General features: G+C 40.6%; 1 protein-coding gene across 1 annotated transcript in view; it reads left to right on the top strand.

Annotated features, from left to right (window-relative positions):
• Window positions 1-24,667, top strand: part of NCKAP5 (NCK-associated protein 5) — a 914,632-nt gene that overhangs the window by 785,860 nt on the left and 104,105 nt on the right. Inside the window, 1 exon segment of the mRNA XM_006894461.1 lies at window positions 15,474-15,553. Coding sequence (XP_006894523.1) covers window positions 15,474-15,553 — 80 coding nt within the window.

Below are 24,667 nucleotides of genomic sequence, written 5' to 3'. Positions count from 1 at the left end.
AGAAGGTACAGCCAGAACTCTCCTTAGAGTCCAAGATTACAAAGCTTCATCTCACATACTTTGAGCTTGTTGTTATGAGAGCCTGTTCCTTGGAAAGGAACATCATGCTTGAAAAACTGGAGTGTCAATTAAAAAGAAAATGTTCCCTCAATGAGGTGGATTGATGCAGTGACTGCAACAATGAGCTTTATTATGTCAGAAATGATGAGGATGACACAGGATAGGAAAGGGTTAAGATCTGTTGTTCACAGAGTCACTGTGAGTCACACAACAGCAACATACAAATAAGATAAGCCTTTGGTTATTTTAGAAGATTATTTTGTGGGTCATTCATAGGATAATTATCAGAGTGAGCCTCCATGCTCTTTCAGGAAATTTTGTTGAATTTCCATTCAGAGCTTTGACTGTCTGTGGGGAAATTACCTTATTACCTGACAGAAATGTCAGAACTTGCATTCTGGTTATATCTAATTCAGAGCGTTATTGAAACAAACCTCTTAAACATATACCAAATCTGCCATGAATATATTTATCTTCCTCTGCACCTGAGGGTATCCCAGAATAGAGCGATCATAGTAAACCACAGAAAGGTAGTGATGTGTTAAGGTGCTGGAATGAGGTCAGTGGGGTTTATAACCTCTCACCAGGTTTCTGCGGTGCACAGTCCAGGGTCAGCTCCCAGTGCAGTTGAGGGAGCAGGAATGAGGCTGTCAGAAGCTTTCTAGAAGCTGTGAGGAAAGAACAGCTCTCCAAAGGAGAGACAGTGCCTTTTGAAAACTAAGCTAAAACTGAAGCAAAGCTAAGCACATCATCCAAGAAAGCAAAGAAAGATCCAGGCCCCTACTTCTGAGGAAGGGTCTTCCCTAAGTAAAGGCAAGGGTAAATGAGCAGCCTGCCAAGGTGAAGAGACCAGCAGATCTCCCTGACAAGGGTGGGGGAGGGGGACTTCTGTTGGTGTCAGTCTCTTGGTCAGGTGTTAATTGGTGAAAGACAGCAGTGGTGACTGGGCGATTTCCATGAATAACACTACCTCATATTTCTTCACATGTTGTTGTTATATGCTGTCAAGGATAACTCATAGCCAACCAGTGCACAACAGATCTGAGCCCTGTCCTATCCTGTGCCATCCGCATCTTCTCTGATACACTCAAGTCCATTGCCGCATTCAGTGTGTCCATCCACCTGGTTGAAGGTCTTCCTCTCTTTCACCATCTCTCTACCTTTCCAAGGATAGCATTCCTTTCCAAGGATGTTTTCTAGCCTGGTTTTCTTCATATGGAACTTTTGAAATAAAAGCAGTACCTTGGAATGACCACAGTATTTTGAGGATAAAATTTAAGAAAATTAGGAGCCTCTTTGATTTTTCAAATTCACAGCTCTGAAGGTAAAAGACAGGCAATCTCCTGCTATGGGATTTATAGCCTCCGAAACCCCCTGGAGGGTCAGCTATGAGTTAGTTCTAACTGGACTGCACTGAGTCAGTGAATGAGGCCAAGAAAGTTCTAGATGCTGTGGCAGTATCAGACCCTCTCACTTTATAAATAAAACAGGCTTGTAAGAATGGTAGCCACAGAAGCCATTCCTCTTGGGCGAAGAAAGCTTTTTCACAAGGGAGCAAAAAAAGACCCTCTGGAGAATATAAAAGAAGATTCTTGTATAATTCAAGATATTTATGCTGAGAATTCACCAAGGTTAAGTAAATCAAGGGGATTGAAGCGTACCAGATTAAAAACATTAATCTACATCTACCTTCTGTTGCTGAATCTAAATTACTCATGTTGATAGAGTTGATTAATCAGATACCTACTATGTTTATTCTCGTACCTTCTCTTTTATGCAGAGAGTTGATCTTTAATAGTTAGAGGGGAGATTAATTACATGTATGATTATGGTATCAGATAATTCTCTCACTAAATCTGAATGAAGAGGAAGGAACAATGGTTCAATAATCTTTTCTTGTCCTTTCCTCTCTGTTTCTTCTTTAAACTTTTCATTTTTATTTGATTGAAAGTTTACAGAGGAAAAGTTTTTCCTTCAATGATTCATACACGTTTTGTTCTGTAATATTGATTCCAGTCTCTACAATGCAACAGTGTTCTTGCTACTTCCTGGGCTTCGTATTCCCATCTATCTTTTCCTACCCTTCTCTGTCTTTTAAGCTTTATCTAAATGCTGGGTTTGTATCTTATACAATCGATTGTTCTAAGGAGCATGTACCTCCCTGGTGTCCTCATTTACCTGATAGGCCAGAATATTGTTTGACTAAAAATCAAGCAGAAGCGCGAATGCATTTTCAGGTTTGAATGGCAGCTGAGGACCAGCTCTGCAGTTCAGAGGCATTGCTGTTCTTCAGGCTTCCTTATTCACCACCAAGCTTTCACATGCACATGAGGTGATCGGCAGTGCCATTACTGGAGCCAAACTCCACTTAGTCCTCCAAGTGGGCTCCTTGTTTCCAGACACATCAAGGAGGCCTTTTTCAACAGGTTTGCCTACTGCCATACATCTTTTGCTTTCCTGATTGCTGATTCCATTGATTTTGCATCTGAGTAAAGGGAATCCTTGACAACTTCAGACTTTAATCCACTCACCATCATAATATTCTGACTGGTTCAGTTGTTTTTGTTTTCTTTCCATGGAGGTATAATGTATCTCAAAGGCTGCAGTCTCTGATTTTCCTCAGTCAGTGTTTCACATCTTTTTACTTTGAGCTCTAGCATTATAGTCTATTCCATGTTGGGCTGCTAACCAGGAAGTCTTTGGTTCTAATTCCCCTCAGGGGAAGAGAGTCTTCTCTTCCCCTGAAGACTTACAGTCTTGAATCTGATGCAGGGTCACCTAGTGCTGGAATCAACCCTGTGGGAAGGGATTTGGGCTTTCGTTCCCTTTGACAGGCAGGGCTGTGCCATCTGAATATCTTAGATTGTTAGATCTTCTTCCACTCTGATGCCACATTCTTCTTTGTAGAGTTCATTTTATCAAATTATATGCTGGAGAAGAGTATTGAGAATACCATGGACTGCTAGGAAAACAAACAGATTTGTCCTGGAAAGGGTTAAACCAGGTGGCTCCTTGGAGGCAAGGATTCTGAGGCTCTGTCTAACATACTTTGGACATGTTGTGAGGAGAGACCGGTCCTTGGAGAGGGACATCATGCTTGGGAGGGTGGAGGGACAGCGCAGGAGGGGAAGACCCTCTATGAGGTGGATTGATTCCGTGACTGGGATAATTGGGATGGGAGTGTCAGAGACAGTGCGATTGGCACAGGACAGAGCAGAGTTTAGGGCTGTTGTACATAGGGTCGCTATGAGTCGCAAGCGACTCGACGGCACATAACAACAACAACCACATGCTTGTCATATAGATTAACTGAGTATAGTGAAAGGATACAGCCCTGACTCGAACATACCTTGATTTTAAACTACAAATGAACTTCTTCTTCTGTTCTCATTACTGCTTATTAGTCTATGTATAGGTTCTCTACGAGCCAACAGAAAATGTTCTGAAATTCACATCCTTCATAATGTTATTCATTAACTTGTAATTGACACAATCAAATATGTATATATGTTTGAAATATATATAAAACAGATATATAAAATAGGTATATAAAATAGGTATATATATATAATGTTTAAATTTTATCTTAAGTCTATCCTACTCAAAAATCAAAACCATCTCAGGAACAGGTTTGAGGCCTTGAGCACCAATGAGCATAGGCCAAATGAGCTCTGGGAGGATTTCAAGAAAATCGTCCCTGAAGAATGCAAAAGATCATTACAAAGACTGAAAAAGAAGAAAAGACCAAGATGGATGTCATATGAGACTCTGAATATTGCATTAGAGCACCGAGGTACCAAAGCTAAAGGAAGAAAGCAAGAAATCAAAGAGCTAAACAGAAAATTTCAAAAGTCATCCCGGGACGTCAAAGCAAGATACTATAATGAAATGTGCAGAGAGCTGGAGTCAGAAAATCAAAAGGGCCAAACTTGCTCAGTGTTGCTTAAGCTGAAGGAGATGAAAAACAAATTCAAGCCACGGGTGGCAATACTTAAGGATAGTTTGGGTAGAATGTTAAATGATCCAGGAAGTATCAAGAGAAGATGGAAGGAATTCAGAGAGTCACTGTATCAGAAGGAATTGGCTGACAAAGAAGAATTTCATGCAATGACATATGAGCAAGAGCCTATGGTGATGAAGGAGGAAGTTCAAATTGCCCTGAAGGAATTGGCAAAACACAAGGCTCCAGGAGTTGACGACATACCAATTGATATATTTCAACAGACAGACACTGCCCTGGGTGTGCTCACTAAGTTGTGCCAAGAAATCTGGAGAACAGCCAGCTGGCCCACTGACTGGAATCGATATTTGTTCCCATTCCAAAGAAAGGTGACCCAACTGAGTGCGGAAATTATCAAACAATATCACTAATATCACTTGCAAGCGAGAATCTGCTGAAAATTATCCAAAAACGTTTGGAACAATATGTCAACAGAGAACTGCCAGATGTCTGCCGAAAATTATCCAAAAACATTTGGAACAATATGTCAACAGAGAACTGCCAGGGCTGGACACGAGTATTGAATATACCATGGACTGCTAAGAAAACAAACAGATTTGTCCTGGAGAGGGTTAAACCAGGCTGCTCCTTGGAGGCAAGGATTCTGAAGCTTTGTCTCACATACTCTGGACGTGTTGCAAGGAAGAGCCAGTCCTTGGAGAGGGATGTCATGCTTGGGAGGGTGAAAGGACAGCACAGGAGAGAAAGAACCTCGATGAGATGGATTGATTCAGTGACTGGGGTAAGGGGTTAGGTGTGTCAGAGACAGTGAGATTGGCACAGGATAGAGCAGGGTTTAGGGCTGTTGTACACAGGGTCATGATGAGTTGCAGGAAACTTGACAGCACATAACAACAACAATATGTATATATGTTTGTGCGTGTATGTGTATGTGTATATATATATACATACATATATGTATATTTGTAGATATGCATATACATGTCTTTTATGCAAAGGAGCTCTAGTGGCCTAGTGGATTAGGAGTTGGGAGTTTTACTGGCAACCCAAAGTCAAGTGGTTCAAATTCTCTAATTTCTTTGAGGGAGAAAGATGTACAATCTCCTCCCATATGATTTACTGCCTCTGAAAACCTGCTGTGAGTTCGTTCTGGCTAGACAGCATATAACAATTACGTTTACAAATGTGTGTGTGTGTGTGTGTGTGTGTGTGTGTGTGTGTGTATTGACTTGGTAACTTGGGTAATGAGGTTAGATGTGTCAGAGACAATGAAATTGATTCATGATAGGGCAGAGTTCAGAGCTATTGTACATAGGGTTGCTATGAGTCGCAGGTGACTTGATGGCACATAATAACAATTATATACATTAATTTACATGTATTGATGTTGTATTTTTTTTTTAGGACATGTAGATTGTGTGGCTAAACTTGTATGTTGCAGAGTGTGTATCTCAGGGGAGGGGATGGTTATACCACCCAGGATACTGTTGGATATGATAACAACCAAACCCTTAAGTGAATCAACACAATAAAATTTTACTTTTTCCTTATCTAAGGTACAAAACAGGTATTCCTCATCCCAGAGTGGCTGCCTTCCAGTTACTGTTTCAGGAACCCAAACTCCTTCCATCTATGACTCCTTCTTTAACACATGATTTCCTAGTTTGCTGTACTCAGCTTACTGCATGGAGCCCATGAAAGATAAAAGAACATGGAGAAGCACATTTTAGAAGTGTTCCTGGGCAGCGCTGCACAGGGAATACATCATTTCTACTCACATTCCAGTCACGTGGCTGCAAAGGGAGCCTGGAAGTGTAGTCCAACCATGTGCCCAGAAAAAAGAAGTAGGATTTGTCATACACAGTGGCTCCCACAGGCACAGAGCAGAGGAGTGGGACCTGACCTCATCCTGTTAGAGAAATAAAACTGGCACACCATCAACAATGGTGTATGTCCATAGAGTTCATCAGGGTGGGTTCCAGAGGCTGGGAAAGGCTTGAAGGCTAGACTTCACAGTCATCCTGAATTATGATTCGGTTTTAAATAAATGATCAGGGGTAGAAAGAGTGTGCCCTGGAAAAAAGGGTCCACACATCAGCTCAGAAATGCGAGGGTCATATTCTTGAGCACTTAGACCAGTGAGGTCATCGCCAAAGAAAACATTTTAACAGAAAGAACTTTTTCTCCTCTTTGATTTGGAAATTTGTGATGCTACAGGTCTCTATTTCTAAAACCTATAGCAATCTCAATTACTGAGAGAATGTAACAGTCAATATGAAGTCAATTTCAAAACTAGACTGAGAAATCTTGCAACCTGCTGAGTTGAAAACAAAACAAAAAGCATTCATCTAGATGCGCTGGATAAGGCTTTGAAGTTTAAGTATTTATAGTGAGGTATTAGATGTTCACAGGGAGCTCTGATGGCATATAGTCAGTGGGGTGTTGTGCTGCTGAGACTAAGATAGCATCTCTCTGGAAGTTCAAATCTACCAGCAGTTCCACTGGGGGAAATAGGCAGTCTTCTCCCACGAGATTTACCATCTCTGAAAACTCACTGGAGGGTCAGCTATGAGTTACTCAACTCAACAGCAATAAGTTTGAGGTTTTTTTAGTATTTTGAGCTAACAACCATGGATTAGATCATATTTAGGTTTGTGATGGGGAATTTGTCCTGTTAAGTAAATAAATTAGCTTTCTCATGTCAGCTACACTCCTGACATCATATAAATTTGCCATGCATGTTTCTACCACTTATTCTGTTCCACTACTTTGGTAGGGAGTTGTGCTGACAACCCAAAGGCATGCGGCCTCAGTCCATCAGCTATTTCCAAAGGAATCTCCTCCTGTGTGATTTACAGCCTGTGGAAGCCCACTGGACAGTCAGCTATGAGTGGGTTCCAAATCGACAGCACGGAACAACTCTAAGTCCTGATGTAAACCAGATGATAATAATATCAGATTACCAGTTTGGGAAGTGCTGCCAGATGGCGCTGTGGCTGAGGGCTCAGCTGCTAACCAGAAGATTGACCTCTGAACCACCTAACAGGGAGAAAGAGTGGCTTCAGCAAAAAATTACAGTCTTGAAAGCCTTGTGAAGCAGTTCTGCTTTGTTCTATAGAGTCATTTTGAGTCCAGATCAGCTCGATGGCCGGGTGTGTGTGTGTATCTGTCTGTGTCTGTCCTTGTGTGTGTGTGTGTGTTTAGTGATGTGCTGCTTTTTGTCCATAATGCAGTGTGTGGCTTGGATGTTGTGAAACTACCATATTATAGACTGGTTCTATTTTTCTTTTAGTGTCATGAACAAGCTTTGTTCTAGAGCCATGATTGTCAACATGCTGACTGGGATTTGACTTTGTTTGTTCTTAAGTCCATGCCATTAGCATTTTCTCTATATCTGATATAAATCCTCTCAAATTTTGGTAATCTCGCTGCTTTCAGTAGGGACAATCCTTGAACAAATGGTGAATTTTCTCCCCTTGTTTTTGAGAATTGTTAGAATTCTCAAATGTGATATACTTAAATTGTTAACTGTAGCATTCGCTGATTTTTTTGCCTTCATGTTCCTTAATCACCTTTTGTTTTCATTCAAAATTGGCATTTCTCCTCTGTCTCTTATTTCTGCTGTCATTACTACTGGTTTTGCTGCATTTGGGAGCCATGATGAGCTTCACAGTAATATTTTCAAAAGAAAATTTAGCAGTGAGGTAACACTACAACATCCCTCCAGAGATATGTGATATACGAGATTGATGCGCTGCCTACAAGTTGAAACATACACTGTGACATGGTATATTTTTAGAAAGAAAGTTCAGTATAGTATAAACATAAGCCAAAAACAGAGATGCTTCTTATGACCATCAAACATATATATTATAGATTATATATGTATCATATACCTGTGGTGCAATTGCCTTGTATTCAAGAGATATGAGATGCAAGTGTTAGGCACAGAAATCTATTGCATTAGTTATGTCATAGTCTCCTGTTACAATTTCTGAACACAAGGAGGGAATAATCTCCTTCCATGAAATTTACTGCCTCTGAAACCTACTGGAAAGTTAGCTGTGGTTTGGTTCCAACTTGGCAGCACACAACATTATAACCTTAAGGGAGCTCTGGTTGCCTAATGGTAAGCAACTGTGCTGCAGTTCCAAAGGTGTACAGTTCAAATCCAACTGTGAGAGTTTTCACCGCCTCTGAAAACCCACTGGAAGGTCATCTATAGGTCAGTTCTGGCTCTACGGCACTTAACAACAACATTATAACCTTAGGTGACTGTTGATGCATATACAGTAAGGCATTATCCCAACAGATAGTATGCAGCACCTAACACTTGTCTACATAGGTTGGGTATATATGTTGTTGTTGTTGTTGTTGTTGTGTACCATCTAGTCAGAGCTGACTCTCCAGTGGATTTTCCAAGAGAATAAATCAAACAGGAGGAGATTGTTCAGTTCATCTTTCTCACACAGAGAAGTTGCTGAATTTGACAAGTCTGTGTGCCTTTGGCTTGGCAGAGAACTTTCTTACCACTAAGTTGCCAGAGCTCTGTGTAGATAGATGTGTACAGAGATATAGTGCATATATTACAAGATATACGGCTATAGATATATATGTTACTATTCTTGGTATATGCTGTTGAGTCAGAACTGATCTGTAGCTGACCCTCCCCCAGATTTTCAGAGTCAGTGAATCCCATCGGAAGAGATAACTTGTCTTTCTTCTGCTGAGCATCTGATGTATTTAACCATGTACCTGGGCTTGGCAGTGCAGCTTCTTACCACTGGGCCACCAGAGCTCCCTAAGCACATGAATACACATATTTGAAAGGAGTGGTCGTTCAGTTGTCTCTGTGTCTCTCTTTACACACACACAGACACACACACACACACAGAGTCCACAGGGAGTTCCATTGCTAACCCTAAAGTTGTGCTTCTTGGAAGATTTAAATTCACCAAGCCTCCACAGAAGAAATATAGGCAGTCTCTTTCTGTGTGCTTTTTAAAAATTACCTGGAGAGTCAGCTGTGAGCCAATTCCAATTGAATGGCAATGAAAGGGTTCCATGATAAGACAATATTGACTGGCTTTCTTTTTGTCTACATGTGGCAGTCATTCAAACAGAACCAAGGCATACTGAATGATTTGTTTAAAGTCAGGAAATATGTACATTAGAATTATATTCTTTCATTCAATGTCTATGCTAAGGAAATACTTCTAGAAGTTCTCTTGGCCCAGTGGTAAAGAGTTGTGCTGTCAACCCAGAGACATGAAGTTTAAATCCACCAGCTGCTCTGTGGGAGAAAAATGAGAAATCTCCTGAGCAATTTACAGCCTCTGAAAGGCCATGGAGGGTCAGCTGTGATGCAGTTTTTACTTGATGGTACATAACAACAATGGTCTTTATGAAGAATAGAGAATTGGAAAAGGACTCATTCACAATCTGTAATGTGCAGAAGTCACAATTTTGCTTGCTGAAAAGGAAGAAGACTTGAAATGCTTGCTGATGGAGTTCAAAAGCTACAGCCTTCAGCATGGATTACATTGCAACCTACCTCTCTCTCATTGACATCTATCTTATCTGAACCCAAAGGCACAGGATTGAAATCCACCAGCTATTCCATGGGAAAAGGATGGGCAATCTCCTACTGTGCATTTGTTGCCTCTGAAAACTCACTGGAGGAGCATCAGCTATTGGTTGGTTCCAACTCAATGGCACAGAGCGTAACAGCAGTCAAAAAACTTCCACAAGGTTTTTGGAAGCTGTAAAATACGTTGCTGCTCGTGGAGTTGGGTTAACAGCACAATTCCTTGTGGATTATGCTACTGGAGCTTCTAACCTCATCATAAAGAAAATAAAAATCCTCCCCACTGGACCAGTAACACAAACTACATGATTAATGGAGAAAATATTGATGTCAAGGATTTCATTTTACTTGGATACTTGGTACATTTGTACATAGGTTGTACATAGGGTTTTCAGAGGCCTGCCATTTCAGAAGTGGATGGCCAATCCTTCTTCCTAGTCTGTCTTAATCTGAATGTTTAGATTTAGAGGAGTATCTGACAGACAGCAATTTGTGGAGTAGTGAAAGATAAATCCCTCATTTTGGAGTTGACCATTAGTTACAGTATAGTCCCTGCCCTTAGCCCAGTGCCTTGACCCAATTATTTCCCAGCTCCACCCTCCAGCAGGATACCACTTCACTTCTACCAAATGCCTTCAGAATTAATCTCCCATTGTCCGACCCATGACCTGACAGCTTGTCAGAGAGATTTTTTTTCTTCTTCCTGTGTCCAGTGTCTCTTAAGTTTACTTGTACTGTCTCCAAAGGGATGGTTATGTGTCCTGTACCAGGCTGTTCCTTGGAGGCAAGGATTCTGGGGCTTCGTCTGACATACTTTGGACATGTTGTAAGGAGAGACAGATCTTTGGAGAGGGACATCATGCTGGGCAGAGTGGAGGGACAGCACAGGAGGGGAAGACCCTCTATGAGGTGGATCGATTCAGTGACTGGGGTAATCGGGATGGGTGTGTCAGAGGCAATGAGATTGGCACAGGATAGAGCACGGTTTAGGGCTGTTGTACATAGGGTCGCTATGAGTCGCAAACGACTCAACGGCACATAACAACAATAACAACACTTGGTACATGCTGTTGAATCAGAACTGACCCGTAGCCGACTCTCCAGCAGATTTTCAGAGTCAGTGAATCCCATTGGAAGAGATAACTTGTCTTTCTTCTGCTGAGCATCTGGTGGATTTAACCATGTACCTGGACTTGGCAGTGCAGTGACCATGGAAGCAGTCAAGAAATCAAAGTGTCAAAAAGCAAAGATGTTACTTTGAGGGCTAGGATGTGCCTGGTCTGAGCCATGATATTTTCAGTCACTTTATCTTCTGTGACAGCTGAAGAGTGAATAGAGAAGAGCAAAGGAGAATTGATGCTTATGAATTAGAATGTTGGAAAAGAATGTTGAATATAACACAGACTTCCAGAAGAATAAACAGATCTGACTTGGACGAACCACAGCCAGAGTTCTGCTTAACATTAAGGATGAGGAGATTTTGTCCCACACATTTGTGCGTATTATGGTCCCTGAAGGAGGACTTGGAGCTTGTTAAAGAGGAAGGTGCTCAATGGCAAGGATGACACGGGGCCTTGCAGCATGAGGACAATAGCCAGGCGAGTGCAGGACCCGGCCCTCCTGGAGGGCTGTTATTTGTCTGTAGGCTCACTCTGCTTAGGAATTCACATACCTAGCAACAAGAGATCAGGTTTTTAGTTTTCTTTATCCCCTTAGTTAGTTCTCATGGAGTAATTAATAGGGAAGTATGTTGCTAAGCCACAATTATGCTAGTGCTTCAAATTGCCCATTTATTTCCAGGGATAAAGGCTGACTCTCCCCACCCATGCAATTTGTAGCAGGGGGCTCAGCTGTGAGCTGGTTCCACCTCCGTGGCACTGGGGTTTAATTTAGTTCTCTAGTAGCCTCATGGTAAGAAGCCATGCTGCACTTCCAACGGCACGGGGTTTCAAACCCACCAGGTGCTCTGCAAGAGAAGGTTGGACAATCTCCTCCCATTCATTTACTGCCTACAGAAACCTCGCTGTATGCTCACTGTAGGTCATTTCCAACTTAACAGCATAGAACGACATATATGCCAACTATAATGACATTACTGTTCAGGCCTTATTATTTTAAAAAGTATTTACTATCAACTCAGTTTTGACAATAAATTTGTGTGAGACTGTGGACTCCAATGTACTATCTTATAGGATTCCTGGAAGCACGAATGCTTAAGTAATTGACTGTTAACCAGTGAATTCACAGTTGGAGTCCACCTCGAAGCCCCTCTGATAGAAGTCCTGATGATCTAAAAAATCAGGCACTTCTGGAAACCCTGAAAAGACAGTTTTTCTCTGCACATGTGGGGACATAAGAGTAAGAATCATCTTCATGGGAACTGGTTGATGGGTTGATAATTTTTTTAAATTATGGTTTAGGAACCACTTCTGCCCTTCTGTAAAGCTTGAGGCAACTGACACAGAAAAGTTCAATTACACTACCAAAAACCTGAAACTCAGGTCACCTGGCCTCTTGCTCCAGCACCGGCTACCTCTGTCATGCTGGCTGTGTCCATTTCGATGGGGAAAATTGGTTGTTGGGGTACAAACTACTAAAACATAACTCTTTTATGGGGATGGACTTACACATACACCTATCCACACAGAAAGAGAAAGAGGTGACCTCATATGTCAGATAGAAAGAAATGATGAACTGTACTCATGAACTGAATAAGAAGTCTGATATCTGATCTTTGGAGGACTCTTCTCTCAAATCACATGATATACTGTTCAAAACCATCATTTCTTTTGTCGAATGTCATTTCCCATAACTTCTTGGAGTGCTTGCATATTGATAAATGCATTCATAGGTCTCAGAATGTGATAATTCTTTTGGCAATCTCTCAATTTTTAAAACCGATGTATGGATGGTAAAAATACAAAGGCTCTTTTTATAGAGCCTGTGACAAGAATTAATTGGCCACCTACTGAGTAGTATGGACTGCGACAGTTTCACAGGATGAAATGAAGAGGAAAACTCAGCCTTTGCCCCCAGGAAACTCAGATTACAGCATGACCCTCAAATATGAATTATACAAAATTGTCCAGAAACAATGTCATTATTTTACAATTCTTTTGATGCCTTGGAGTCCCTGACTTGTGCACGTGGTTAGTATGTACCTGGAAGATTCACATCCACCCAGACGTGCCTCAGAAGAAAGGTCTGGCAAACCGCTTATGAAAATGCCATTGATAACTCTAGAGAATACAAAGATTCTGCGCGCACACAGGAGGAAACCATGTGTTCAATCAATGACAGCCGGTTACTAAAGTCTTGGTGCTGTTGGAGAAATTTGAATTTTCAAGTAAACAGAAAGCCAATTTAAGATCCATTCCTATTTTGGCAATGAAAGTTCTTCCACAAGCACATTGAGAGAAAAGAATATTATGTCTGAAGCAATTAGTCATCTGGAGCTGCCCTGCTGAGAAGGTGGTACACCACTGCAGGTACAGCATCACCTCTCCCTGGAGCAGGATCCATCACGGTCCTCCCCACAGGGCTGCACTTTCTACCCAGCCTGAGGATTGATTACTGGTCCCCTTCAGATCGACTCTGACTCCTGGTCACCTTCTACATGTCAAACAGTGCTTCAGAAGGTTTTCAGTGTCTGAGCGTTTTTAAAATAGTTTACTGTGACTTTCTTCAGTACTTCAAGGTATACTTGAGCTTCCAACCTTTCTGTTTATAACTGAGCACGTTAACTATTTGTCCCGCCCAAGGACACCACTCTACCCAGGTCTCTGCAATCCAGCCCAAGAGGAGTCAGATAAGGAGCAGGAGGAAGGTAGCTCATTGTAGTGAAGTCTCCATTCTCTGCTGATAGTACATGTTAGATCAGCTGGGACAGGGGGAGGGGAATTGTGACCCATGGAGCAACCTCTGTACTTGGAAATCATCCTAACATGAATTACTAGTAGATAATCATAGGCATTTCCCACATCAGCATCAGTATGCAGCACATCCTTCCTGGGAAAGAAGTGAAGCAGGAAGAATTGTCAGAGGTGAGGGAGGCAGCTTAGCTACATTATTTACTTATTCAATTCGATTTTTTAGTATCTGAAGTCACAAAAGTTGTAACCAAGACAAACCAAGCTACAAGTACCATTTTTTAAATGTCATCAGCTAAGCAAAAACATTGGACATAAATCATGACTTTTATTGTATTTGCAATTAAGCAGATCAAATTTAATGTCCACCGAAAAGCCTCAGTAATTAGTATAAAGATTAATATAGTGAAATATCCCTGGTTTAACAGGCCTCCCAAGCAAAAAGAAAAATAAAGGATTGAGTATGTAATCGAATAGCATGTGAATATTAATGTGCAGAATCCTCCCAGTCCCCAGATCCCTGATGCAATTATTTTCTATTCACGCTAATTGTTTCTAACAGATGACATTAATGACTTTGAGGTAAAATGTGTCCAAGGGAAGATTTCACAAGATCAATGCTGTTTAGAAATAAGGTCACTTTTATAATTATTTATCCAGATTTCGATCACTGCTCAACATAGTAAGGTTAATATGATGATTGTTTTTTAATACAAATATCAAATGTTAATCTTCACACTAGCCCATAGTATATTGTTGTATTCACATTTTTTCAACTACTACTTACTTCAGCTTACAACATAGTATTTTGTAACAGACTGTGAAAGTATTATCAGTGTTTATTAAATGCAGTTTGAACATTCACTGGAATATTTATACATACATTCATACATACTTTGTTGCTGTTGGGTCCTGGCAAGTCAGAAGGGAGAAATAGCTAACCCTCCACTGGGTTTTCAGAGCCAGTAACACCCATGGGAGGAGACTGCTTGTCTTTCTCCTGAGGAGCAACCGGTGGATCTGAATTGTGTGTGTCTGCAGCACATCTTCTTACCACTTTGAATGCATTAATGGTTTGGTGGCTTAACTCTTACCGTACTCCTAAGGGAGACCTGACTTCAATACCTGGCCAGCTGGTCAATGCACTCTTTGAGCATCTACTACACATTTTTCACTGGAGGCTTATGTGATGCTATGACCAGGTTGGAAGAAAGATGTCAGCAAAGCTTCCAGGCTAAGATAGAAACAAGTATAGCTAGCTACCTCCCCAAGCCAGCCAATGAAAACGATGTGGGTTGCAGTGGCCTTCCCCACAGCTGATCACGTGATAGTGTGGGTCTGGGCAACATTTCCTCCTATTGTGCATGTGGCAGCTGTGAATGAGGGGCCATCTTGAAGGTTCGTGAGTGGCGCAGATGGCTGAAGTCCTTGGCCCTTAACTGAAAGATAAGAAGTTCAAATCCTACAGATACTCTGACAGAAATATCTGGCAATTTACTTTCAAAAAAAGCAGCCATTGAGGGTGGGTGGGGCTAAAGGAAATGTGAAGGATCTTACTTTGATATTACTTTGGTGACAGTCTGTAGGCAGTTGCAATGCTCACTTAATGGCTACACTCCTCTGACGGTTCGAATCCACCAGCCCCTGTGTGGAAGGAAAATGAGTAATCTCCTCCTGTGTAACTTTCAGCCTCCAAAAACCCACTAGAGGGTCAGCTATGAGTGTGTTGCGCAGCTTGATGGCAGTGAGCTTGAGTCTTTTGGGTTTTAACAGTGTCACTATGAGTTGTAATCAGCTTGACAGCAGTGGAGTTTGTCTTATGCACACATGTATGTATGAGTGCTATCTGGGCATGCTAACTGCTTTGAGGTTTAGCTGTCTGAGGCAAGATTTGGAAAGCAACAATTAATTCACTGCTATGAAATGCCTCTGCTTGAATTTTCCATAGCAGCTAGCTGCAGGTTTGGCTTTTGCATAGCAGGTAGATGCGTCCTAGATGTTTCTTCTGGAGATTTGCTTTCAGACCCAGAAAGAAGCTGAAGCCCGACAGGGTCACAAGCTGATGTTGAGATTCACGTGCGCCTCCTTGTTGCCTTCGGAGCAGTGGTTTAGGGTGTAATTTTCCTTCCATCAAGTATGATGTCACAAGCGAACCATGAAACGCATCCTTGAAGCATTGTCAGGCAGATAAAAATGCTTTCCTTTCTTGTGTTCTCTGAAATTCAATATCATGTCCCCCAGCTGATATAGTAAGCAGAAAGTGTCATTCTCAGTCAAAATATCATAAATCTTGACTTTGTCCCCAAGATATCTTTTTGAGTATTGATTACATCTCAAAATCTCTGAGAAATGGTCAAGGAGCTTTTTATTAAAGTCCATGTACCGTATTATTCATCCTACTTTTATTATATATTATGTATGAACTTTTAAAAATTCATGGGCTCTGTGTTGTTTTGGTTTTTGGGGTTTTTTTCCCCTTTAGCTAGGGTGAGCTTTGCTTATTTGGCAAAACTTAACTAGCATGGCTTTTAACTTGCATTGACATAAAAAAAGATAACTTGAAAAACACAAGCCAAATAAATATATAATGAAAAATGTTAGACTTAAGAAAAAATGACAGATGAATGTTTGCAGATAACTAATTTTTTTTATTTCTAATGTATAACTTTGTCACTGTTAGATAGGATATTCTGTATCAAAGGCAAATATTCTCAAAACCATTTGGAATTAAATTTCACTGGAATGCCATAACTTTTAACATTCACAAAGAATTTCAGGGCATTCAATCTATAATGTGGTCTACAGGTCACGGTTTTCTAAATGGGAAGTTTTTATTCAAGAAACTCTTTGCAACCTTTTTCTCTCTCTGTCTCTATTTAACTAAAATTGTGGGGTTTGTACTGCATTTCTCACAGTAAGAATGTGAAACCATTCTTTACTTAAAACATGCTTCAAGTGTTATGATTACTTTATAATCTATAATACATAAGGAGAAAAGTACACATTGAGTAGAGATTCTAATAACATTAAAGTAAACATTGTTTATCTTCCAGTTGAATCAACATAATTAAGATGATGTTGTAATTATAATCAGTATACATTTTTAATGAATCATCTTCATAATAATCATTATCACTAAGGAGAACAATGTTCCATGGGATACGTGGTGTTCTGTGTTTGTGCTTCATTCTTCTTTCGTGCTGATGTCTGTTTTTGCATAATGGCAGAATGCCTAGACATGGACCAGCCCTGAAATGATGTATTGTCATAGTATTTTTTTGGTTAAATGCCATCCTGTTGATTGCATGTACAATAGGGTGAAACACTGCCTGATTCTACCCCATCCATACAATCTCTATGGCCCTTAGCCTCATTGTTAAAGCCACTCTATCAATTCATCTCTTTGAGGGTCATCATCATTGGGTTTTTTAATTGGCCCTTTACCTTACCAGCAATGATGTCTTTCTTCAAGAACTACCTTTCCTGAAAACATGTCGAATGTAGATTAGACAAGTCTTAACAGTTTTGCTATTAAGGGACTCTCTGGTTGCATTTATTCCAAGGCAGATTTGTTACTTTGAAAGTCTATGGTATATTCTATGTTCTTCACCAAGTCCACAATTCAAAAATTTTTCTTCAATCTTTTTTATTCATTCTCCAACGTACATATGAGACAATCAGGAAGCATGCTTGGGCTCAAGTACTCCTTGCTCCCCAAAGTGACATCCTTGCTCTTTAGCTCTCTAAGGAGGTCCTTTACAGCTCATTGAACCAATGCAGTGCACTGCTTGATGTCTTCACTCCTGCTGGACACTCTCTTCTCACCTGCTAATCTTGGGCTCATAGATGACTTTAGGAAAATTATTAGTATCTGAGTACCTCAGTTTCCACATTTGAAAATGAGGATAGTGGTATTTCTATTGTGTCTTAGAGAAGTGTCAGTAGTATTAAATTAAATAGTTCATGAAATGCCCTAAGAACAGAGACAGCAATAGCATAGAGTCAATAATAGGATCATAATTCTTTAGCTCTCTTCTGTTGTTCCTTAATATGTCACACTCTGCTACAGCCACAGAAAATACAGCAATGATATTAAAAAAATATTTGAGAAAGGAATCTGCTAATATGTCTTTTTAGGAGCTGAAAAGGTCATGAAGAACATGTTTCCACTTCTGCCTGTTGTTTAACACAGTTGTTTTGTCACTTGTGTGCAAGGTGTCAGATAATGACAGTCTATCAAAAAGAGAAAATATGAGTGCTTAGGTAAATTTTATATTCATGGAAGAAGTAAAACATATGTATTAAATTTAAAAAAAATAATATAATAGAAGCACTTAAAATTTACTAAGCATTATTATATGCTGCTGATTCAAGCCCAAAGAACTGGAAGTAACAGACAGATATAGGATCCAAACCTAGAAAAGGTGAAGATGTCCACATATGTATTTCATGTAGTCCACATCCTCAATGAAACTCCCTTTAAACTCATTAGCAGCCCATAGTAGATTCCATCATGGAGGTGGTGTAAAGAGTTCTGATGGCATAAAGCAAAAGCATGTTTCACTGCTAACCAAAAGGTTGGCACTTTGCATCCACCAGCTGTTCTACAGGAGATAGATGGACAGTCCCCTTCCAATAAGATTTACTGGCTAGGAAATTCACTGGAGGGTGCATTTGAGCTGGAATCAACTCAATACCTCTAATAAGGTCTCATCAAGGAAAGTACTATATAACATCAGACTTCATCAATGGAATGACTATATAATAACAGCCAAATCAGAGAATTACAGCCAGTCACATTGACACACAAGTTTAACTATCACCGACCACCTTTTGTTAACTTGCCATCTCTACACATCCCTTGAGCTATAACCTTAAAGACAACTGTAAAAATCATACTTCCAACACAATTGGAAATTAGTATAACTGGAAATTAAGTGCACTTGCCCCATTTAGGGAGCTTTGGTGACCTAGTGATAAGAAACTATGATGCAATGCCAAAGCCACATGGTTTGAATCCACCAGCTTCTCTCTGGGAAAAAAGATGGGCATTCTCCTCTTGTCCTCATGCTGCCTATGAAAACCCATTGGAAGGTCAGCTATGGTTTGGTTCTGACTCAGTGGCACACGTTGATGATGACAGCTGGTCTAGTGAAAAGAAACTGTGCTACAGTCCTATAGGTACATGGCTCAAATCCACCAGCTGGATAAGGACAGGCAATCTCCTCCCACGCAGCTAACTACCCCTGAAAAGCAGCTAGAGGGTCAATTGTGGGTCCGTTCCAACTCAATGGAACACCACAACAACAACAACCACCCTTTTTATATATGTTATTTTATTTTCTTGTCAAGAACACCAAAAGATTACATGTACATATATAAGGAAGAAGTGTAATCAATGCCTATAGGAGCAGCTCATTTTTGCAGTCACATGGTTGTAACTGGTATTTAGAATTACTTTGTTCTATTGTTGTGTTGTATTTCCTTTCCCTTCAACAAACATCTTAGCTGATTGTGATTCTTTGCCTGGTAAGTGACCAAAACCTTCATTCTTAAAGAGTCTGAGCCATTAGCAATTATATTCAAATTGAGTTGCTATAACTTTCAATTGTCTCTAATCACTGGTGAGATAGTACTTAGAGATGACCTAAAGAATTAAAGAATCTGCTATTGGAACTTTGGTCTGAAGCATTTGGATTCTGTAAGATGTAAGCTGATTGGTAGTTTTGATTTCATTAACAATCAGCTGTGGGCTAGAAGCCATTTGTTTAAATCAATCAGGACCCTGTGGCCAGGCCTTTGTGATCAAAATCTGGTTAAACCCCATGGCCTGTGGCCTACTCATAACATTTGGTGTCAAGACTGAGTTGCTATTAGAAACGCAAACTAAATTGGTGATTTATTGTGTTTTGGAGAGAACACTGTTCTTGTTGGTACAGCACTTGTCTGTCAGTTTGCTGTACTGAGATAACATATGACTTGCTGTGCCACTGGTGTTAAATGCCATAAGGGTTACCCATGATGGAAAGATTTTAGTAGAGCTCTCAGGTTAATCATAGGGTTGCACAATTCAATGGGTGGGTGGGGTGAAGGAAATGGGAAGGATCTTTTGTGAAAAACAATGTATTAAAACTTTGTAAATAAATCAGAAATTTAATTTTTTTTTAAAAAGCAGACTAGGAAGTAGGATTCTCCATCCATTTCTTAAATATCTGGCCTCTGAAAACCCTTTGAATATGTTGACTGCCACAATGGGCTCTAGTGTGTCAGGAAGTATGAAGATGACACAAGACAGGGTGAGGTTCAGATCTGCTGTTCATAGGGTTACTATGAATCATACTCGACTAGATAGCACCTAATAACAACTTCTTTACTTCCATGATGTTGTGTTGATCTTATCTCCCTTTGATAACCAGGGTCAGTCACATCAGACAATGTAACTCCCACCTCTGTCTGTTGACCATAGTCATGAGCAGCCCAAAGTGGCTAGGTGGCATTCTTCACTTCCAGTTTTGTTGCATCAACTTGTATCTCCAGGTAGCAGTATTTCTCTTTTTGAAACTAAGACTTCCAGGTCCAAAAACATGGATTTTGCAGTGACGGAAAGTAAAAAATGTTGAGCGGGTCACTAGGAGTAATAGTAAATTGTAGAACTCTCATTTCCAACTCTTTTTTTTTTATTTTCCTGGGCTTGTCAATCCTAGCTAGCAGAGAAGCAGCTCAATATATACCAGAAATTGGTTTGTTTAACATATAAAGCCTCCTGAAGAATTGCCCCAATCCTTCAAGGTTGCTGTAACTGTGTCTTTAAAAGGTCATTGCATCATCAGATATAAAGAATATGATTAGAACAGAGAATTTCAAAATCCCTAACTCATTGTTTTACTTAATTTATTTGAAGTACATCCCTTCATCTGAGGTAAGATACCAAGACAGTGCATAAGACGTCCTGTAAGTCAACAGATGGCAGTCTTGGAAGAAACATTGCCGACAGGGAAGGGAAATCCTCACCTTTTCCATGATGGAAGCAAACCTATGTATTTGAGCTGCCACCAGTTTTCTGGTTGATCATCCTCAGGATTGGCTTCATATCAGGGACTCAGTGTTAGTTCTAATCGCTGGCACGTTAGACACTCATCAGTGACTGTAACCAAGTCAGCATTCGTGAGGAGAAGTCCACTTTGCTAAGCTCATGCATTTCTTCCACCTAGGCCAACCAGGTGCATATTTTGTTAGTTAGCCCATCGGGCAATGACAGGAGTGTCTAGTGAAAAATACTGACTGGTTTCCACCGAGTATGTCATCTGTTCCACATGATTGTCAAATGGTCCCCTACCAAGGTCATCCTTTGGTAAGCAATTCATATGAGACACAAATATCTTCACTTCTTTGGCCCATTCTATTATTAAATGCTTCTTTAACAGAGACAGCACAAGTGGAAGGCTTTAACAAACTAAAAATATGTTCTCTTACAGTATAGGAAGCTAGAACTCTAAATTCCAGCTCTACAGGAAGGTCCCTTCTGTCTGCAGTAGGGGAACATCCTTGTCCTCTGAGCTCTGTAGGCACAATCTTCCCTGGAGACCTCATGTGCTCAGGACTTCTCAATGTCAAGAAGCATCACTGCACACGGTCCCAGGTGTGAAAAATGATACTTTACTTCTAGTGATTATTCTTGGTGATATGAAGGGTTCCCCAGCTCTCAGCTTACTTTTCTCCCTTTTTTTTTTAATTTATCCTGGGATATAAGATATTCCTGATCCTATTCTAGGGAAACTCCCCTTAACTCCTTATTAGGACTGTAATAGATTTATGGAATTTTTCATTACACCTTTAATCTGGTTCATCAAATCATAGAGGATAACTACATCTATGTATCATGAGCATATATTTAGTGAAGGGAGGATACAATTCATCCTTTGACATGTACACACATATATCTACCCCATAACTTCTTGTCACCAGTTTTGCATCATTTTCTTTTCAAGCCCCTAAGCATGCAGCCAAAATGCCCCACACAGCCTGTGACCCAATATACACCTATGCACACGATCATTTCTCTTTCCAAGTTAAATGTGCATTCAGGTGCAGTGCCTGGCAGCCTATCCATTGTAAAGCCTTCTCTTCACCACTGTCATTCAGGAAGATCTTGGAAAGAAGCTGCTGTGTCAGTGCAGATAGAGATACTGTTTGGAGTCCTTGGCAGTCCCCTGTTGGGGAACCACAACCCAGACTCTGAGGATTTTGGAACAAAGCCCTGTTGTCCTTTACAGATAATTATTCTCCTTTTCAGAAGCAGCTTCTGACATGCTACTGGGTCTTAGTAAAGACTAAATGGCTAATTATGACTGCCAAGTAGAATTGGAAGTTGTCTGACCCTCAGAGTCATAGAGCAGAAATCCCTCATTAAATGGAGGCAATATAGACACAGGGTCCACTGTGAGATGGACTTAGCTAGAACTCCATTAATAACTTGGCCTCCTGCTTGTACTGGTGGGACTGCAATGATGTTTAGAGTCTCCTGGAATTAGTGTCAGTTCAGAGTCAGTGTCCAATAATCCTCAAAAAGGCTGTTCCTTCCTTTTTTCCCAGCAAACTATCACTCTTGTTAAGGTCATAGGTCCTTTGGAGAAGGCTGGGAGAAAGATTAAAAGTATAAATTTTGTTCAGTATTAGTGAGATTCTTCCTCAAGGGACTCACTGTCCCCTTCACTCACTGTCTGTGGGTCTGTAAACTGACTTAAGGCTAGCAGTTGAGTGACAGGGAGTCTGTGCTGTCAATTCAAGTTGGACTGCTGTTCACCTGACCTTGGAGTCTGCTTTTAGAGATCAAGTAAAAATTTTTGCCTTCTAAACCTGGAAAAATCCATGTAGAATGGGTTCTACTATTGATTGCCCGAGATGAGAATAAGAGGGCCTTTTCCTGTTTGTGAGAAATGTTTTTCCAGCCTTCCTCCAATCATGCCCACCCAAGCATACTGATCCACAGGTACGCACAACTCAGTCCATTTCCTGCAGTGCAGTCCAAGTCTGACTACCATCATGCTACCAAGGAAACCACTGAAGAGCTAGGCTCCTCTCATAGCTTCTCCTGGAGACTAGCTTTGCAAAACATGGGCCATGGCCCAACAGCACTAAAACACTTGAGGGTTAATTTGAAATATTATAGCTTGGTTCTCTGTGAGAATCACTCAATCAAAATCTGTATTCTAGTAAGATGTGCTTGACATTCATATACAAATTATGACTCCAGAAGACGTGTCTTGAGGAAGCTCCCTGTTTAGCCCCTTGCCTGCCTTTGGCAGTGACAAGTCTTCCCCACCTCAGCAAAATACCCATCACATCTGGGTATCTCAAGTTCAAAGGAGAAGCAGCAAATTCTTCTCCCTCGATTTCACTGTGAGTCTCATTTTCTGTCCTCTTTATCCAGCATCTATACCAGAGACATGCATGAGTCATACCCGAGCAAGGATGCTTGTTGTTCAAAAGAGACCGTAGATAAAATTTTAATGAGTGGACTTAGAGGGAGCCCCCATCCATCTGTCATTTGGTTGTATGTTATGGTTTGATTCTTGTTAAAATGTGGAAGCTATGCCACCAGTATTGCAGATTTCAGCAAAACTACCCATGCTGGCAAGGTAGCGGTAGCTACCTTGGTAAAAAAAAAAAAAAAAAAAAGACCTGGTAATCCACTTCTGAAAATAAGCCACTGAAAGCCCTGTGGATCACAACAGGCCATTTTCTCTCTAACTCGCTTTGGACCCATCATCAGGAGGGATCGATCATTTCTGGTGAAGCTGAGGGCAAGCGAGGGTGAAGAAGACCTTCAGTGAGGTGAATTTGCACAAGTGGATTCAACAGCCGATTAAAACCTGATTGTGATGATGATGCAGGATGGGCATCTAACAATGAAAACAGTGAGTGGGAGAGACATGTAGGCTTCAGGGCCTCAGGAGAGGCTGGCACTGTAATTTTAACTGTAACTGTAAGTGAAAGCTGTGCTGAGTACATGAATGACCACCTGAAAGGCTTGGAGTTGAGCAGTCTCCAGGACAGAGGTGTGGCCTCTCTGCATAAGTAGACGTATCCAATCATCACCAAGCTTACTCAACCAACCAAGTATATTTCAATATAGAGAAGGAGATGGAGAAAGAGGAAACACAAGAGTGCAAAGGGATAATGTGATATTTCTGAAAGATTGTTTGGGGACCCTTTCCACATTGTAGTGAGGACCAAGCCTTAGGAACAGAGACTCGTGGTTTAGAAATTCTGGTTGTGGGCATATATTGAGATTCAAATATGTACTCCCTATAACTAAGTTATATCCTGTAATAAACAAGCTCATAAATCAATAGATAGATGCTGCTAAAAGCTAGATTTTGAGGCAAGTTTCTCCTTTCAGTGGTATTTAGTGCCAGGTTTCTGGGGGGAAAATAGAGCAGTAAAGTTTCTTGGCATTTTTACATCACTTAAAAAGATTGTTATGCAGCCAAGATGAACTATCAATAGCAATGCAGATGCCTAATATTGAAAATATAAGATTATTAAGCATTATGGATATTGATCAGAGAGCAAATTAAACATGCCCTATGTCCTTATGTCAGGGTTTAATATTTTACCATAAGAATTCCCTGATCATCATTACTTTCCTTCCTTACACTGGTGTTTAGTGACCTGTCAGTTGGAACTGCATTAAGGGAACAGTGGTAAGTACTAAAGGTACCCATAAAGTGTCAATAAATTGCATAAGTAGGAGGTTTTACCATTCTGCAGGTGACACAGAGACAGATAGTTTCCCATGAATGAGTTTCTGGGATAAAACTTTATATGGATGGTAATGGAGAGATTCCATTTTTAGCGGGTGTTGTGGCTGAGAAGCTAAATTAATTTGCCTTGTCTAGTTCAGGAGCTTCATCTGCTACATTAGGGGCCTCTTGTATGGCTGACGAAATGTACTTGTCTGCTTACAGCTTTATTTGCCACTCTTGCCTTATGTAGACCCACTAAAATCCTCACAGCCTGTTCTTCTTGCAAAGAACCCAGATCTGCCAATGTTGTTGTTGTTGTTATGTGCTGTCAAGTCATTTGCGACGACTCATAGCAACCCTATGCACAACAGCCCTAAACCCTGCTCTCTTCTGCACCAACTGCACTGCCTCTGACACACCCATCCCAATTACCCCAGTCACC

The sequence above is a fragment of the Elephantulus edwardii genome, unplaced genomic scaffold (assembly GCF_000299155.1).
Source record: "Elephantulus edwardii isolate Elephantulus edwardi_28Jun2011 unplaced genomic scaffold, EleEdw1.0 scaffold00143, whole genome shotgun sequence".
Classification (NCBI taxonomy): domain Eukaryota; kingdom Metazoa; phylum Chordata; class Mammalia; order Macroscelidea; family Macroscelididae; genus Elephantulus; species Elephantulus edwardii.
The sequence above is the reverse complement of the archived record's forward strand: the minus strand, read 5'-3'. Positions and strand labels throughout refer to the sequence as shown.